The 20266-nt window shown below is 47.0% G+C and overlaps 1 protein-coding gene across 1 annotated transcript in view; it reads right to left on the bottom strand.

Moving 5' to 3' along the window:
* LOC148521403 (uncharacterized) overlaps window positions 1-8972 on the bottom strand; it is a gene marked incomplete at its 3' end in the record, with an annotated part of 152593 nt that extends 143621 nt beyond the window's left edge. The window contains exon 1 of the mRNA XM_088475212.1: window positions 8907-8972. Within this exon, the coding sequence (XP_088331338.1) occupies window positions 8907-8958 (52 nt within the window). The remainder of the gene's footprint in view (window positions 1-8906) is intronic.
* Window positions 8973-20266: the final 11294 nt, after the last annotated feature.

Genomic DNA, 20266 nt, shown 5'->3' with positions numbered 1-20266 from the left:
TATCACGTACCTTGTCCCTGGGACATCTCATTACCTGCCAGCACCGCTGGTGTCTCCCTCATACACTCTATGTCTCTGTATTATATCACGTACCGTGTCCCTGGTACAGCTCATTACCTGCCAGCACCGCTGGTGTCTCCCTCATACACTCTATGTCTCTGTATTATATCACGTACCTTGTCCCTGGTACATCTCATTACCTGCCAGCACCGCTGGTGTCTCCCTCATATACTCTATGTCTCTGTATTATATCACGTACCTTGTCCCTGGTTCAGCTCATAACCTGCCAGCACCGCTGGTGTCTCCTCATACTCTCTATGTCTCTGTATTATATCACGTACCTTGTCCCTGGTACAGCTCATTACCTGCCAGCACCGCTGGTGTCTCCCTCATACACTCTATGTCTCTGTATTATATCACGTACCTTGTCCCTGGGACATCTCATTACCTGCCAGCACCGCTGGTGTCTCCCTCATACACTCTATGTCTCTGTATTATATCACGTACCTTGTCCCTGGTACAGCTCATTACCTGCCAGCACCGCTGGTGTCTCCCTCATACACTCTATGTCTCTGTGTTAAATCACGTACTATGTCCCTGGTACAGCTCATAACCTGCCAGCACCGCTGGTGTCTCCCTCATACACTCTATGTCTCTGTATTATATCACGTACCTTGTCCCTGGTACAGCTCATTACCTGCCAGCACCGCTGGTGTCTCTCTCATATACTCTGTGTCTCTGTATTATATCACGTACCTTGTACCTGGTACAGCTCATTACCTGCCAGCACCGCTGGTGTCTCCTCATACACTCTATGTCTCTGTATTATATCACGTACCTTGTCCCTGGTACAGCTCATTACCTGCCAGCACCGCTGGTGTCTCCTCATACACTCTATGTCTCTGTATTATATCACGTACCTTGTCCCTGGGACATCTCATTACCTGCCAGCACCGCTGGTGTCTCCCTCATACACTCTATGTCTCTATATTATATCACGTACCTTGTACCTGGTACAGCTCATTACCTGCCAGCACCGCTGGTGTCTCCTCATACACTCTATGTCTCTGTATTATATCATGTACCTTGTCCCTGGTACATCTCATTACCTGCCAGCACCACTGTTGTCTCCTCATACACTCTGTGTCTCTGTATTATATAACGTACCTTGTCCAAGGTACAGCTCATTACCTGCCAGCACCACTGGTGTCTCCCTCATACACTCTATGTCTCTGTATTATGTCACGTACCTTGTCCCTGGTACATCTCATTACCTGCCAGCACCGCTGGTGTCTCCTCATACACACTATGTCTCTGTATTATATCATGTACCTTGTCCCTGGTACATCTCATTACCTGCCAGCACCACTGTTGTCTCCTCATACACTCTGTGTCTCTGTATTATATAACGTACCTTGTCCAAGGTACAGCTCATTACCTGCCAGCACCACTGGTGTCTCCCTCATACACTCTATGTCTCTGTATTATGTCACGTACCTTGTCCCTGGTACATCTCATTACCTGCCAGCACCGCTGGTGTCTCCCTCATACACTCTATGTCTCTGTATTATATAACGTAACTTGTCCCTGGTACAGCTCATTACCTGCCAGCACCGCTGGTGTCTCCCTCATACACTCTATGTCTCTGTATTATATCACGTACCTTGTCCCTGGGACATCTCATTACCTGCCAGCACCGCTGGTGTCTCCCTCATACACTCTATGTCTCTGTATTATATCACGTACCTTGTCCCTGGTACAGCTCATTACCTGCCAGCACCGCTGGTGTCTCCCTCATACACTCTATGTCTCTGTATTATATCACGTACTATGTCCCTGGTACAGCTCATAACCTGCCAGCACCGCTGGTGTCTCCCTCATACACTCTATGTCTCTGTATTATATCACGTACCTTGTCCCTGGTACAGCTCATTACCTGCCAGCACCGCTGGTGTCTCCTCATACACTCTATGTCTCTGTATTATATCACGTACCTTGTCCCTGGTACAGCTCATTACCTGCCAGCACCGCTGGTGTCTCCTCATACACTCTATGTCTCTGTATTATATCACGTACCTTGTCCCTGGGACATCTCATTACCTGCCAGCACCGCTGGTGTCTCCCTCATACACTCTATGTCTCTATATTATATCACGTACCTTGTACCTGGTACAGCTCATTACCTGCCAGCACCGCTGGTGTCTCCTCATACACTCTATGTCTCTGTATTATATCACGTACCTTGTCCCTGGTACATCTCATTACCTGCCAGCACCACTGGTGTCTCCTCATACACTCTATGTCTCTGTATTATATCACGTACCTTGTCCCTGGTACATCTCATTACCTGCCAGCACCACTGGTGTCTCCTCATACACTCTGTGTCTCTGTATTATATAACGTACCTTGTCCAAGGTACAGCTCATTACCTGCCAGCACCACTGGTGTCTCCCTCATACACTCTATGTCTCTGTATTATGTCACGTACCTTGTCCCTGGTACATCTCATTACCTGCCAGCACCACTGGTGTCTCCTCATACACTCTATGTCTCTGTATTATATAACGTAACTTGTCCCTGGTACAGCTCATTACCTGCCAGCACCGCTGGTGTCTCCTCATACACTCTATGTCTCTGTATTAGAGTGTCTCTGTATTAAATCACGTACCTTGTCCCTGGTACATCTCATTACCTGCCAGCACCGCTGGTGTCTCCTCATACACTCTATGTCTCTGTATTATATCACGTACCTTGTCCCTGGGACATCTCATTACCTGCCAGCACCGCTGGTGTCTCCCTCATACACTCTATGTCTCTGTATTATATCACGTACCTTGTCCATGGGACATCTCATTACCTGCCAGCACTGCTGGTGTCTCCCTCATACTCTCTATGGCTCTGTATTATATCATGTACCTTGTCCCTGGTACAGCTCATTACCTGCCAGCACCACTGGTGTCTCCCTCATACACTCTATGTCTCTGTATTATATCACGTACCTTGTCCCTGGTACATCTCATTACCTGCCAGCACCACTGGTGTCTCCTCATACACTCTATGTCTCTGTATTATATAACGTACCTTGTCCCTGGTAGAGCTCATTACCTGCCAGCACCGCTGGTGTCTCCTCATACACTCTATGTCTCTGTATTGGAGTGTCTCTGTATTATATCACGTACCTTGTCCCTGGTACAGCTCATTACCTGCCAGCACCGCTGGTGTCTCCCTCATACACTCTATGTCTCTGTATTATATCACGTACCTTGTCACTGGTACAGCTCATTACCTGCCAGCACCGCTGGTGTCTCCTCATACACTCTATGTCTCTGTATTATATCACGTACCTTGTCCCTGGTACATCTCATTACCTGCCAGCACCGCTGGTGTCTCCCTCATACACTCTATGTCTCTGTATTATATCACGTACTATGTCCCTGGTACAGCTCATAACCTGCCAGCACCGCTGGTGTCTCCCTCATACACTCTATGTCTCTGTATTATATCACGTACCTTGTCCCTGGTACAGCTCATTACCTGCCAGCACCACTGGTGTCTCCCTCATACACTCTATGTCTCTGTATTATATCATGTCCCTTGTCCCTGGTACATCTCATTACCTGCCAGCACCGCTGGTGTCTCCCTCATACACTCTATGTCTCTGTATTATATCACGTACCATGTCCCTGGGACAGCTCATTACCTGCCAGCACCGCTGATGTCTCCCTCATACACTCTATGTCTCTGTATTATATCACGTACCTTGTCCCTGGTACATCTCATTACCTGCCAGCACCGCTGGTGTCTCCCTCATACACTCTATGTCTCTGTATTATATCATGTACCTTGTCCCTGGTACAGCTCATTACCTGCCAGCACCGCTGGTGTCTCCCTCATACACTCTATGTCTCTGTATTATATCACGTACCTTGTCCCTGGTACAGCTCATTACCTGCCAGCACCGCTGGTGTCTCCCTCATACACTCTATGTCTCTGTATTATATCATGTACCTTGTCCCTGGTACAGCTCATTACCTGTCAGCACCGCTGGTGTCTCCCTCATACACTCTTTGTCTTTGTATTATATCACGTACCTTGTCCCTGGTACAGCTCATTACCTGTCAGCACCGCTGGTGTCTCCCTCATACACTCTATGTCTCTGTATTATATCACGTACCTTGTCCCTGGTACAGCTCATTACCTGTCAGCACCGCTGGTGTCTCCCTCATACACTCTATGTCTCTGTATTATATCACGTACCTTGTCCCTGGTACATCTTATTGCCTGCCAGCACCGCTGGTGTCTCCTTCATACACTCTGTCTCTGTATTATATCACGTACCTTGTCCCTGGGACATCTCATTACCTGCCAGCACCTCTGGTGTCTCCCTCATACACTCTATGTCTCTGTATTATATCACGTACCTTGTCCCTTGTACAGCTCATTACCTGCCAGCACCGCTGGTGTCTCCCTCATACACTCTATGTCTCTGTATTATATCACGTACCGTGTCCCTGGTACAGCTCATAACCTGCCAGCACCGCTGGTGTCTCCCTCATACACTCTATGTCTCTGTATTATATCACGTACCTTGTCCCTGGTACAGCTCATTACCTGCCAGCACCGCTGGTGTCTCTCTCATATACTCTGTGTCTCTGTATTATATCACGTACCTTGTACCTGGTACAGCTCATTACCTGCCAGCACCGCTGGTGTCTCCTCATACACTCTATGTCTCTGTATTATATCACGTACCTTGTCCCTGGTACAGCTCATTACCTGCCAGCACCACTGGTGTCTCCTCATACACTCTATGTCTCTGTATTATATCACGTACCTTGTCCCTGGGACATCTCATTACCTGCCAGCACCGCTGGTGTCTCCCTCATACACTCTATGTCTCTATATTATATCACGTACCTTGTACCTGGTACAGCTCATTACCTGCCAGCACCGCTGGTGTCTCCTCATACACTCTATGTCTCTGTATTATATCACGTACCTTGTCCCTGGTACATCTCATTACCTGCCAGCACCACTGGTGTCTCCTCATACACTCTATGGCTCTGTATTATATAACGTACCTTGTCCCTGGTACAGCTCATTACCTGTCAGCACCGCTGGTGTCTCCCTCATACACTCTATGTCTCTGTAATATATCACGTACCTTGTCCCTGGTACATCTCATTACCTGCCAGCAAAGCTGGTGTCTCCTCATACACTCTTTGTCTTTGTATTATATCACGTACCTTGTCCCTGGTACAGCTCATTACCTGTCAGCACCGCTGGTGTCTCCCTCATACACTCTATGTCTCTGTATTATATCACGTACCTTGTCCCTGGTACAGCTCATTACCTGTCAGCACCGCTGGTGTCTCCCTCATACACTCTATGTCTCTGTATTATATCACGTACCTTGTCCCTGGTACATCTTATTGCCTGCCAGCACCGCTGGTGTCTCCTTCATACACTCTGTCTCTGTATTATATCACGTACCTTGCCCCTGGTACATCTCATTACCTGCCAGCACCGCTGGTGTCTCCTCATACACTCTATGTCTCTGTATTATATCACGTACCTTGTCCCTGGGACATCTCATTACCTGCCAGCACCTCTGGTGTCTCCCTCATACACTCTATGTCTCTGTATTATATCACGTACCTTGTCCCTTGTACAGCTCATTACCTGCCAGCACCGCTGGTGTCTCCCTCATACACTCTATGTCTCTGTATTATATCACGTACCGTGTCCCTGGTACAGCTCATAACCTGCCAGCACCGCTGGTGTCTCCCTCATACACTCTATGTCTCTGTATTATATCACGTACCTTGTCCCTGGTACAGCTCATTACCTGCCAGCACCGCTGGTGTCTCTCTCATATACTCTGTGTCTCTGTATTATATCACGTACCTTGTACCTGGTACAGCTCATTACCTGCCAGCACCGCTGGTGTCTCCTCATACACTCTATGTCTCTGTATTATATCACGTACCTTGTCCCTGGTACAGCTCATTACCTGCCAGCACCGCTGGTGTCTCCTCATACACTCTATGTCTCTGTATTATATCACGTACCTTGTCCCTGGGACATCTCATTACCTGCCAGCACCGCTGGTGTCTCCCTCATACACTCTATGTCTCTATATTATATCACGTACCTTGTACCTGGTACAGCTCATTACCTGCCAGCACCGCTGGTGTCTCCTCATACACTCTATGTCTCTGTATTATATCACGTACCTTGTCCCTGGTACATCTCATTACCTGCCAGCACCACTGGTGTCTCCTCATACACTCTATGGCTCTGTATTATATAACGTACCTTGTCCAAGGTACAGCTCATTACCTGCCAGCACCACTGGTGTCTCCCTCATACACTCTATGTCTCTGTATTATGTCACGTACCTTGTCCCTGGTACATCTCATTACCTGCCAGCACCACTGGTGTCTCCTCATACACTCTATGTCTCTGTATTATATAACGTAACTTGTCCCTGGTACAGCTCATTACCTGCCAGCACCGCTGGTGTCTCCCTCATACACTCTATGTCTCCGTATTATATCACGTACCTTGTCCCTGGTACAGCTCATTACCTGCCAGCACCGCTGGTGTCTCCTCATACACTCTATGTCTCTGTATTATATAACGTAACTTGTCCCTGGTACAGCTCATTACCTGCCAGCACCGCTGGTGTCTCCCTCATACACTCTATGTCTCTGTATTATATAACGTAACTTGTCCCTGGTACAGCTCATTACCTGCCAGCACCGCTGGTGTCTCCTCATACACACTATGTCTCTGTATTATATCACGTACCTTGTCCCTGGTACAGCTCATTACCTGCCAGCACCGCTGGTGTCTCCTCATACACTCTATGTCTCTGTATTATATCACGTACCTTGTCCCTGGTACAGCTCATTACCTGCCAGCACCGCTGGTGTCTCCTCATACACTCTATGTCTCTGTATTATATAACGTACCTTGTCCAAGGTACAGCTCATTACCTGCCAGCACCACTGGTGTCTCCCTCATACACTCTATGTCTCTGTATTATATCACGTACCTTGTCCCTGGGACATCTCATTACCTGCCAGCACCGCTGGTGTCTCCCTCATACACTCTATGTCTCTATATTATATCACGTACCTTGTACCTGGTACAGCTCATTACCTGCCAGCACCGCTGGTGTCTCCTCATACACTCTATGTCTCTGTATTATATCACGTACCTTGTCCCTGGTACATCTCATTACCTGCCAGCACCACTGGTGTCTCCTCATACACTCTGTGTCTCTGTATTATATAACGTACCTTGTCCAAGGTACAGCTCATTACCTGCCAGCACCACTGGTGTCTCCCTCATACACTCTATGTCTCTGTATTATGTCACGTACCTTGTCCCTGGTACATCTCATTACCTGCCAGCACCACTGGTGTCTCCTCATACACTCTATGTCTCTGTATTATATAACGTAACTTGTCCCTGGTACAGCTCATTACCTGCCAGCACCGCTGGTGTCTCCCTCATACACTCTATGTCTCTGTATTATATCACGTACCTTGTCCCTGGTACAGCTCATTACCTGCCAGCACCGCTGGTGTCTCCTCATACACTCTATGTCTCTGTATTATATCACGTACCTTGTCCCTGGTACAGCTCATTACCTGCCAGCACCGCTGGTGTCTCCTCATACACTCTATGTCTCTGTATTATATAACGTACCTTGTTCAAGGTACAGCTCATTACCTGCCAGCACCACTGGTGTCTCCCTCATACACTCTATGTCTCTGTATTATATCACGTACCTTGTCCCTGGTACATCTCATTACCTGCCAGCACCACTGGTGTCTCCTCATACACTCTATGTCTCTGTATTATATAACGTACCTTGTCCCTGGTACAGCTCATTTCTTGCCAGCACCGCTGGTGTCTCCTCATACACTCTATGTCTCTGTATTAGAGTGTCTCTGTATTATATCACGTACCTTGTCCCTGGTACATCTCATTACCTGCCAGCACCGCTGGTGTCTCCTCATACACTCTATGTCTCTGTATTATATCACGTACCTTGTCCCTGGGACATCTCATTACCTGCCAGCACCGCTGGTGTCTCCCTCATACACTCTATGTCTCTGTATTATATCACGTACCTTGTCCCTGGTATAGCTCATTACCTGCCAGCACCGCTGGTGTCTCCTCATACACTCTATGTCTCTGTATTATATCACGTACCTTGTCCAAGGTACAGCTCATTACCTGCCAGCACCACTGGTGTCTCCCTCATACACTCTATGTCTCTGTATTATATCACGTACCTTGTCCCTGGTACATCTCATTACCTGCCAGCACCACTGGTGTCTCCTCATACACTCTATGTCTCTGTATTAGAGTGTCTCTGTATTATATCACGTACCTTGTCCCTGGTACATTTCATTACCTGCCAGCACCGCTGGTGTCTCCTCATACACTCTATGTCTCTGTATTATATCACGTACCTTGTCCCTGTGACATCTCATTACCTGCCAGCACCGCTGGTGTCTCCCTCATACACTCTATTTCTCTGTATTATATCACGTACCTTGTCCCTGGTACAGCTCATTACCTGCAAGCACCGCTGGTGTCTCCTCATACACTCTAAGTCTCTGTATTATTTCACATACCTTGTCCCTGGTACATCTCATTACCTGCCAGCACCGCTGGTATCTCCCTCATACACTCTATGTCTCTGTATTATATCATGTACCTTGTCCCTGGTACAGCTCATTACCTGCCAGCACCGCTGGTGTCTCCCACATACACTCTATGTCTCTGTATTATATCATGTACCTTGTCCCTGGAACATCTCATTACCTGCAAGCACCGCTGGTGTCTCCCTCATATACTCTATGTCTCTGTATTATATCACGTACCTTGTCCCTGGGACAGCAGGACACACAGGAGGGGGACGCAGAGAGACCACATATTCCCCAGCACTGCTCTCAGTAAATAGAGAAGTTGTGAAGAGGGAACTGACAGACGGAAGGAAATATCTGTAGAAGAGAGTTTTATGTCCTGGGTTAGATACTTATACACACATTAAGGTTACGCACAACGTGCAAAATGCCCACACATTGCAATCTCGTCTCTGCCTCCTATATTTTGTAAAAGATGTTGAAGATAAGACTATTAGACCCATTGATCATTGAATCAGATTTAGCATGGATCGCAATTGTAACCGTGTACGCAGAGCGACCTTTTGTAGTGTACTGCGCATGTGAATGTATCACATTGCATGGGTGCCAGGGTCACACTATGATCACGCACTCATTCAGGAATGCATTGCAGAGTGATTGACAGGCCGTGAGCATTTATGGGTGGTGACGTGATAGTGGTCAGAGAAATGCAGACGTAAATGTCCGTTTGCACGCCGATTCATGGGCGTGCATAAATTAGTCACTGCAACAGCATACGCAGCCTGAGTACTGACTGTGTGCTATGAGACTTGCAAATTCTCAGACAGGTCGGACCAGCTGTAATTATGCTGATGTTCTCCAATGTATACACAGGACTGTGAGGTATTACAGATGTGAGATAGCAGTAGTGGGTGTCTCTATGCTGGCTGCGCTGTTACTGATGTTACAGATGTATACACAGGACTGTGAGGTATTACAGATGTGAGATAGCTGTAGTGAGTGTCTCTATGCTGGCTGTGATGTGGCTGATGTTACAGGTATATAAAAAGTAGGAGTGAGCGGGTTCGGATTTCTGAAATCCGAACCCCCCTGAGCCCCTCCGATCCGAGTCCGATCCGAGTCAGGCTCGACTTTTCCCGCCTGACTCGGATTCTGAAATCGAGGCAAAACGTCATCTTCCCGCCTTCCGAGTCTCGCGGGTTTTGGATCCTATATAAGGTACCCACGTCGGCGCCATTTTCTCACTCGGCTGTGGACAGTGAAGAGGGAGGGTGGGAGTTAGGGCTGTGTAGTGTAGTGTAGTGTAGTGCTGCTGTTGTCCACTACTTCAAAGTCCATAGGGGCTGGCTGTGTTGTGCTGTGCTGCTGTTGTTAATAGGGGCTGTGTCCACTACTTCAAAGTCCATAGGGGCTGGCTGGACTGTGTTGTGCAGTCAGTTCTCCATAGGGGCTGTGTCCACTCCAAAGTCCTGTGCAGTGGCCCAGTCCTAAAGAGGTGCTGTAGTGTTGTCCAGGGGGTGCTCTGTCCATCAGGGGTGCTCCCCCCAAGTGCTAAAAAAATAATATATTTTCTGTGTTTGTGAATTGTGTGCGCAGCAGCCGCACGTGCATCAACAAAGTAGTGCCAAGCGTGCGCCTGTGTCATAAGTAAAGGGCCGGCTGGCTTGACCGTTAAGGGTGCTGTAACCCCCGAAAGTACACTCCAGTCCAAACCAAAAAAAAAATTATTTTCTGTGTTTGTGAATTGTGTGCGCAGTAGCCGCACGTGCATCAACAAAGTAGTGCCAAGCGTGCGCCTGTGTCATAAGTAAAGGGCCGGCTGGCTTGACCGTTAAGGGTGCTGTAACCCCCGAAAGTACACTCCAGTCCAAACCAAAAAAAAAATAATTTTCTGTGTTTGTGAATTGTGTGCGCAGTAGCCGCACGTGCATCAACAAAGTAGTGCCAAGCGTGCGCCTGTGTCATAAGTAAAGGGCCGGCTGGCTTGACCGTTAAGGGTGCTGTAACCCCCGAAAGTACACTCCAGTCCAAACCAAAAAAAAAATTATTTTCTGTGTTTGTGAATTGTGTGCGCAGTAGCCGCACGTGCATCAACAAAGTAGTGCCAAGCGTGCGCCTGTGTCATAAGTAAAGGGCCGGCTGGCTTGACCGTTAAAGGGTGCTGTAACCCCCAAAGTACACTCCAGTCCAAACCAAAAAAAAAATTATTTTCTGTGTTTGTGAATTGTGTGCGCAGTAGCCGCACATGCATCAACAAAGTAGTGCCAAGCGTGCGCCTGTGTCATAAGTAAAGGGCCGGCTGGCTTGACCGTTAAGGGTGCTGTAACCCCCGAAAGTACACTCCAGTCCAAACCAAAAAAAAAATTATTTTCTGTGTTTGTGAATTGTGTGTGCAGTAGCCGCACGTGCATCAACAAAGTAGTGCCAAGCGTGCGCCTGTGTCATAAGTAAAGGGCCGGCTGGCTTGACCGTTAAAGGGTGCTGTAACCCCCGAAAGTACACTCCAGTCCAAACCAAAAAAAAATTATTTTCTGTGTTTGTGAATTGTGTGCGCAGTAGCCGCACGTGCATCAACAAAGTAGTGCCAAGCGTGCGCCTGTGTCATAAGTAAAGGGCCGGCTGGCTTGACTGTTAAGGGTGCTGTAACCCCCGAAAGTACACTCCAGTCCAAACCAAAAAAAAAATTATTTTCTGTGTTTGTGAATTGTGTGCGCAGTAGCCGCACGTGCATCAACAAAGTAGTGCCAAGCGTGCGCCTGTGTCATAAGTAAAGGGCCGGCTGGCTTGACCGTTAAGGGTGCTGTAACCCCCGAAAGTACACTCCAGTCCAAACCAAAAAAAAAAATATTTTCTGTGTTTGTGAATTGTGTGCGCAGTAGCCGCACGTGCATCAACAAAGTAGTGCCAAGCGTGCGCCTGTGTCATAAGTAAAGGGCCGGCTGGCTTGACCGTTAAGGGTGCTGTAACCCCCGAAAGTACACTCCAGTCCAAACCAAAAAAAAAATTATTTTCTGTGTTTGTGAATTGTGTGCGCAGTAGCCGCACGTGCATCAACAAAGTAGTGCCAAGCGTGCGCCTGTGTCATAAGTAAAGGGCCGGCTGGCTTGACCGTTAAAGGGTGCTGTAACCCCCAAAGTACACTCCAGTCCAAACCAAAAAAAAAAATATTTTCTGTGTTTGTGAATTGTGTGCGCAGTAGCCGCACATGCATCAACAAAGTAGTGCCAAGCGTGCGCCTGTGTCATAAGTAAAGGGCCGGCTGGCTTGACCGTTAAGGGTGCTGTAACCCCCGAAAGTACACTCCAGTCCAAACCAAAAAAAAAATTATTTTCTGTGTTTGTGAATTGTGTGCGCAGTAGCCGCACGTGCATCAACAAAGTAGTGCCAAGCGTGCGCCTGTGTCATAAGTAAAGGGCCGGCTGGCTTGACCGTTAAAGGGTGCTGTAACCCCCAAAGTACACTCCAGTCCAAACCAAAAAAAAAAATATTTTCTGTGTTTGTGAATTGTGTGCGCAGTAGCCGCACGTGCATCAACAAAGTAGTGCCAAGCGTGCGCCTGTGTCATAAGTAAAGGGCCGGCTGGCTTGACCGTTAAGGGTGCTGTAACCCCCGAAAGTACACTCCAGTCCAAACCAAAAAAAAAATTATTTTCTGTGTTTGTGAATTGTGTGCGCAGTAGCCGCACGTGCATCAACAAAGTAGTGCCAAGCGTGCGCCTGTGTCATAAGTAAAGGGCCGGCTGGCTTGACAGTTAAAGGGTGCTGTAACCCCCAAAGTACACTCCAAACCAAAAAAATATATATTTTCTGTGTTTGTGACTTGTGTGCGCAGTAGCCGCACGTGCATCAACAAAGTAGTGCCAAGCGTGCGCCTGTGTCATAAGTAAAGGGCCAGCTGACTTGACCGTTAAAGGGTGCTGTAACCCCCAAAGTACACTCCAGTCCAAACCAAAAAAAAATTTATTTTCTGTGTTTGTGAATTGTGTGCGCAGTAGCCGCACGTGCATCAACAAAGTAGTGCCAAGCGTGCGCCTGTGTCATAAGTAAAGGGCCGGCTGGCTTGACCGTTAAGGGTGCTGTAACCCCCGAAAGTACACTCCAGTCCAAACCAAAAAAAAAATTATTTTCTGTGTTTGTGAATTGTGTGCGCAGTAGCCGCACGTGCATCAACAAAGTAGTGCCAAGCGTGCGCCTGTGTCATAAGTAAAGGGCCGGCTGGCTTGACCGTTAAGGGTGCTGTAACCCCCGAAAGTACACTCCAGTCCAAACCAAAAAAAAAATTATTTTCTGTGTTTGTGAATTGTGTGCGCAGTAGCCGCACGTGCATCAACAAAGTAGTGCCAAGCGTGCGCCTGTGTCATAAGTAAAGGGCCGGCTGGCTTGACCGTTAAAGGGTGCTGTAACCCCCAAAGTACACTCCAGTCCAAACCAAAAAAAAAAATATTTTCTGTGTTTGTGAATTGTGTGCGCAGTAGCCGCACATGCATCAACAAAGTAGTGCCAAGCGTGCGCCTGTGTCATAAGTAAAGGGCCGGCTGGCTTGACCGTTAAGGGTGCTGTAACCCCCGAAAGTACACTCCAGTCCAAACCAAAAAAAAAATTATTTTCTGTGTTTGTGAATTGTGTGCGCAGTAGCCGCACGTGCATCAACAAAGTAGTGCCAAGCGTGCGCCTGTGTCATAAGTAAAGGGCCGGCTGGCTTGACCGTTAAAGGGTGCTGTAACCCCCAAAGTACACTCCAGTCCAAACCAAAAAAAAAAATATTTTCTGTGTTTGTGAATTGTGTGCGCAGTAGCCGCACGTGCATCAACAAAGTAGTGCCAAGCGTGCGCCTGTGTCATAAGTAAAGGGCCGGCTGGCTTGACCGTTAAGGGTGCTGTAACCCCCGAAAGTACACTCCAGTCCAAACCAAAAAAAAAATTATTTTCTGTGTTTGTGAATTGTGTGCGCAGTAGCCGCACGTGCATCAACAAAGTAGTGCCAAGCGTGCGCCTGTGTCATAAGTAAAGGGCCGGCTGGCTTGACAGTTAAAGGGTGCTGTAACCCCCAAAGTACACTCCAAACCAAAAAAATATATATTTTCTGTGTTTGTGACTTGTGTGCGCAGTAGCCGCACGTGCATCAACAAAGTAGTGCCAAGCGTGTGCCTGTGTCATAAGTAAAGGGCCAGCTGACTTGACCGTTAAAGGGTGCTGTAACCCCCAAAGTACACTCCAGTCCAAACCAAAAAAAAATTTATTTTCTGTGTTTGTGAATTGTGTGCGCAGTAGCCGCACGTGCATCAACAAAGTAGTGCCAAGCGTGCGCCTGTGTCATAAGTAAAGGGCCGGCTGGCTTGACCGTTAAGGGTGCTGTAACCCCCGAAAGTACACTCCAGTCCAAACCAAAAAAAAAATTATTTTCTGTGTTTGTGAATTGTGTGCGCAGTAGCCGCACGTGCATCAACAAAGTAGTGCCAAGCGTGCGCCTGTGTCATAAGTAAAGGGCCGGCTGGCTTGACCGTTAAAGGGTTCTGTAACCCCCAAAGTACACTCCAAACCAAAAAAATATATATTTTCTGTGTTTGTGACTTGTGTGCACTGTGGCTGCACGTGCATCAACAAAGGAGCAGCGCCAAGCGTGCGCCTGTGTCCCATAAGTAAAGAGCCGGCTGGCTCATTTCTTAAAGGGTGGTGTAACCCACAAAGTGCACTACTCACCAGCAAAAATAAAAAAATATTTTCTGTGTTTGTGTGCGCTTTAGCCGCACGTATATATATCAATATAACATAAATGGAGGACCAAACTTTCTCTGATAAAAATAAAATAGGGAAAGATCAAGAACCACTTCCTACTAGTGCTGTTGCTGCTGCTGGGAGTTGTTCATCATCCCAGAGAGGAAGTAGGAACATCACTACTTTTACTAAACAATTGACCCTCCAACAGTCCCTAGCGATGAGGATGAAGTACGACAGCAGTCATCCTGAAGCAAAACGTATAACTGAGGCCTTGACTGCTATGTTGGTGTTAGACGTGCGTCCGGTATCCGACATTAGTGCAGTGGGATTTAGACAATTGATGGAGGTAGTGTGTCCTCGGTTCCAAATCCCGTCTAGATTCCACCTGCATCCTCAAAGCAGCAGCGACAAGCGTGCGTCTGTCTGTTAAAGGGTGGTGACACCCTCAAAGTGTGCTACACAAACAATTAAAATATTGTTCTTTTTTTTCTGTCTTTGTGAATTGTGTGGGCTGTAGCCGCACTTGCATCCTCAAAGCAGCAGCGACAAGCGTGCGTCTGTCTGTTAAAGGGTGGTGTAACTCACGAAGTGCTCCAAAAAATAAAAAAACTATTTTTTTAATGTGTTTGTGACTTGTGTGCGATGTAGCCGCACTTGCATCCTCAAAGCAGCAGCGACAAGCGTGCGTCTGTCTGTTAAAGGGTGGTGACACCCTCAAAGTGTGCTACACAAACAATAAAAATATTCTTCTTTTTTCTGTCTTTGTGAATTGTGTGGGCTGTAGCCGCACCTGCATCCTTAAAGCAGCAGCGACAAGCGTGCGTCTGTCTGTTAAAGGGTGGTGACACCCTCAAAGTGTTCTACACAAACAATTAAAATATTGTTCTTTTTTTTCTGTCTTTGTGAATTGTGTGGGCTGTAGCCGCACTTGAATCCTCAAAGCAGCAGCGACAAGCGTGCGTCTGTCTGTTAAAGGATTACATCGGTGACAGCATCCAAGTAGGCATGTCAGACAGTCCGTACCTGTACTGGCAGGAAAAAGAAGCAATTTGGAGGTCCCTGTACAAACTGGCTCTATTTTACCTGAGTTGCCCCCCCTCCAGTGTGTACTCCGAAAGAGTGTTTAGTGCAGCCGGGAACCTTGTCAGCGAAAGGCGTAGGAGGTTGCTTCCACAAAATGTGGAGAAGATGATGTTCATAAAATGAATTATCAACTCTTCCAGGGAGACCAGCCTCCAGAACGTACAGAGGGACCAGTGGTTCCAGCAGGGATGAATTAATACTCTGTGAGGATGAGGATGTACATAACACTGAAGAGGGTGAGGAATCTGTGGATGAGGAGGATGAGGACGACTTCTTGCCTCCGTAGAGCCAGTTTGTGCAGGGACAGATTAATTGCCAGCTTGTTTTGTGGGGGCCCAAACGAACCAATCATTTCAGCCACAGTTGTGTGGCAGACCCTGGCGCTGAAATGATTGGTTTGTTAAAGTGTGCATGTCCTGTTTATACAACATAAGGGTGGGTGGGAGGGCCCAAGGACAATTCCATCTTGCACCTCTTTTTTTTCTTTGCATTATGTACAGTTTGGGGCCTAGTTTTTCAATGCCATCCTGTCTGCCACTGCAGTTTCACGCCTAGATGGGTCACGTGTTTGTGCCGCCCACTCGTGTCGCTTAGCATAGTCATCCAGCTACCTCGGTGCAACCTTTTGGACATAAAAACACTATTGTGAGGTGTGAGGTATTCAGAATAGACTGGAAATGAGTGGAAATTAAGGTTATTGAGGTTAATAATAGCATAGGAGCAGAAAAACCTACAAATTCTGTGATTTTAGCTGTTTTTATGCTTTTTTTCAAAAAAATACAGATCCAAAACACAAAACCCAGAACCCAAAACACGGAAGGGTGGTTTTGGCAAAACCAATCCAGATCCAAAACACGAAGAAAGATCCAGATCCAAAACCAAAACACAAAACACGAAAAGTGGCCGGTGCACACCCCTAATAAAAAGTACTGTGAGGTATTACAGATGTGAGATAGCAGTAGTGGGTGTCTCTATGCTGGCTGTGCTGTGGCTGATGTTACAGAAGTATACACAGGACTGAGGTATTACAGATGTGAGATAGCAGTAGTGGGTGTCTCTATGCTGGCTGTGCTGTGGCTGATGTTACTGATGTATACACAGGAATGTGAGGTATTACAGATGGGAGATAGCAGTAGTGGGTGTTTCTATGCGGGCTGAGCTGTGGCTGATGTTACAGATGTATATACAGGACTGTGAGGTATTACAAATGTGAGATAGCAGTAGTGGGTGTCTCTATGCTGGCTGTGCTGTGGCTGACGTTACAGATGTATACACAGGACTGTGAGGTATTACAGATGTGAGATAGCAGTAGTGGTGTCTCTATGCTGGCTGTGCTGTGGCTGATGTTATAGAGATGTGAGATAGCAGTAGTGGGTGTCTCTATGCTGGCTGTGCTGTGGCTGATGTTACAGATGTATACACAGGACTGTGAGGTATTACAGATGTGAGATAGCAGTAGTGGTGTCTCTATGTTGGCTGTGCTGTGGCTGATGTTACAGATGTATACACAGGACTGTGAGGTATTACAGATGTGAGATAGCAGTAGTAGGTGTCTCTATGCTGGCTGAGCTGTGGCTGATGTTACAGATGTATACACAGGACTGTGAGGTATTACAGATGTGATATAGCAGTAGTGGGTGTCTCTATGCTGGCTGAGCTGTGGCTGATGTTACTGATGTATTCACAGGACTGTGAGGAATTACAGATGTGAGATAGCAGTAGTGGGTGTCTCTATGCTGGCTGTGCTGTGGCTGACGTTACAGATGTATACACAGGACTGTGAGGTATCACAGATGTGAGATAGCAGTAGTAGGTGTCTCTATGCTGGCTGAGCTGTGGCTGATGTTACAGATGTATACACAGGACTGTGAGGTATTACAGATGTGATATAGCAGTAGTGGGTGTCTTTATGCTGGCTGAGCTGTGGCTGATGTTACAGATGTATACACAGGACTGTGAGGTATTACAGATGTGAGATAGCAGTAGTGGATGTCTCTATGCTGGCTGAGCTGTGGCTGATGTTACAGATGTATACACAGGACTGTGAGGTATTACAGATGTGAGATAGCAGTAGTGGGTGTCTCTATGCTGGCTGAGCGGTGGCTGATGTTACAGATGTATACACTGGACTGTGAGGTATTACAGATGTGAGATAGCAGTAGTGGGTGTCTCTATGCTGGCTGAGCTGTGGCTGATGTTACAGACGTATACACAGGACTGTGAGGTATTACAGATGTGAGATAGCAGTAGTGGGTGTCTCTATGCTGGCTGTGCTGTGGCTGATGTTAAAGATGTATACACAGGACTGTGATGTATTACAGATGTGAGATAGCAGCAGTGGGTGTCTCTATGCTGGCTGAGCTGTGGCTGATGTTACAGATGTATACACAGGACTGTGATGTATTACAGATGTGAGATAGCAGCAGTGGGTGTCTCTATGCTGGCTGAGCTGTGGCTGATGTTACAGATGTATACCCAGGATTATGAGGTATTACAGATGTGAGATAGCAGTAGTGGGTGTCTCTATGCTGGCTGTGGTGTGGCTGATGTTACAGATGTATACACAGGACTGTGAGGTATTACAGATGTGAGATAGCAGTAGTGGTGTCTCTATGCTGGCTGTGCTGTGGCTGATGTTACAGATGTATACACAGGACTGTGAGGTATTACAGATGTGAGATAGCAGCAGTGGGTGTCTCAATGCTGGCTGAGCTGTGGCTGATGTTACAGATGTATACACAGGACTGAGGTATTACAGATGTGAGATAGCAGTAGTGGGTGTCTCTATGCTGGCTGAGCTGTGGCTGATGTTACAGACGTATACACAGGACTGTGAGGTATTACAGATGTGAGATAGCAGTAGTGGGTGTCTCTATGCTGGCTGTGCTGTGGCTGATGTTAAAGATGTATACACAGGACTGTGATGTATTACAGATGTGAGATAGCAGCAGTGGGTGTCTCTATGCTGGCTGAGCTGTGGCTGATGTTACAGATGTATACACAGGACTGTGATGTATTACAGATGTGAGATAGCAGCAGTGGGTGTCTCTATGCTGGCTGAGCTGTGGCTGATGTTACAGATGTATACCCAGGATTATGAGGTATTACAGATGTGAGATAGCAGTAGTGGGTGTCTCTATGCTGGCTGTGGTGTGGCTGATGTTACAGATGTATACACAGGACTGTGATGTATTGCAGATGTGAGATAGCAATAGTGGGCATCTCTATGCTGGCTGTGCTGTGGCTGATATTACAGATGTATACACAGGACTGTGAGGTATTACAGATGTGAGATCAGTAGTGGGTGTCTCTATGCTGGCTGTGCTGTGGCTGATGTATACACAGGACTGTGAGGTACTACAGATGTGAGATAGCAGTAGTGGGTGTCTCTATGCTGGCTGTGCTGTGGCTGATGTTACAGATGTATACACAGGACTGTGAGGTATTACAGATGTGAGATAGCAGTAGTGGGTGTCACTATGCTGGCTGAGCTGTGGCTGATGTTACAGATGTATACACAGGACTGTGAGGTATTACAGATGTGAGATAGCAGTAGTGGGTGTCTCTATGCTGGCTGAGCTGTGGCTGATGTTACAGATGTATACACAGGACTGTGAGGTATTACAGATGTGAGATAGCAGTAGTGGGTGTCTCTATGCTGGCTGAGCTGTGGCTGATGTTACAGATGTATACACAGGATTGTGAGGTATTAAGGTATTACAGATATGAGAAAGCAGTAGAGGTGTCTCTATTCTGGCTGTGCTGTTGATGATGTTACAGAAGTATACACAGTACTGTGAAGTATTACAGATGTGAGATAGCAGTAGTGGGTGTCTCTATACTGGCTGAGCTGTGGCTGATGTTACAGATGTATACACAGGACTGTGAGGTATTACATATGGGAGATAGAAGTAGTGGGTGTCTCTATTCTGGCTGTGCTGTGGCTGATGTTACAGATGTATACACAGGACTGTGAGGTATTACAGATGTGAGATAGCAGTAGTGGGTGTCTCTATACTGGCTGAGCTGTGTTTGATGTTACAGATGTATACACAGGACTGTGAGGTATTAAGGTATTACAGATATGAGATAGCAGTAGTGGTGTCTCTATTCTGGCTGTGCTGTGGCTATTGTTACAGATGTATACACAGGACTGTGAGGTATTACAGATGTGAGATAGCAGTAGTGGGTGTCTCTATACTGGGAGAGCTGTGTCTGATGTTACAGATGTATACACAGTACTGTGAGGTATATAGGTATTACAGATATGAGATAGCAGTAGTGAGTGTCTCTATGCTGGCTGTGCTGTGTCTGATGTTACAGATGTATACACAGTACTGTGAGGTATTAATGTATTACAGATATGAGATAGCAGTAGTGGTGTCTCTATTCTGGCTGTGCTGTGGCTGATGTTACAGATGTATACACAGGACTGTGAGGTATTACAGATGTGAGATAGCAGTAGTGGGTGTCTCTATACTGGCTGAACTGTGGCTGATGTTACAGATGTATACACAGGACTGTGAGGTATTACATATGTGAGATAGAAGTAGTGGGTGTCTCTATTCTGGCTGTGCTGTGGCTGATGTTACAGATGTATACACAGGACTGTGAGGTATTACAGATGTGAGATAGCAGTAGTGGGTGTCTCTATGCTGGCTGAGCTGTGGCTGATGTTACAGATGTATACACAGGACTGTGAGGTGTTACAGATGTGAGATAGCAGTAGTGGGTGTCTCTATGCTGGCTGTGCTGTGGCTGATGTTACAGATGTATACACAGGACTGTGAGGTATTAC

The sequence above is a fragment of the Taudactylus pleione genome, unplaced genomic scaffold, assembly GCF_031769625.1.
Source record: "Taudactylus pleione unplaced genomic scaffold, aTauple2 ptg000167l, whole genome shotgun sequence".
Taxonomy (NCBI): Eukaryota; Metazoa; Chordata; class Amphibia; order Anura; family Myobatrachidae; genus Taudactylus; species Taudactylus pleione.
The sequence above is the reverse complement of the archived record's forward strand: the minus strand, read 5'-3'. Positions and strand labels throughout refer to the sequence as shown.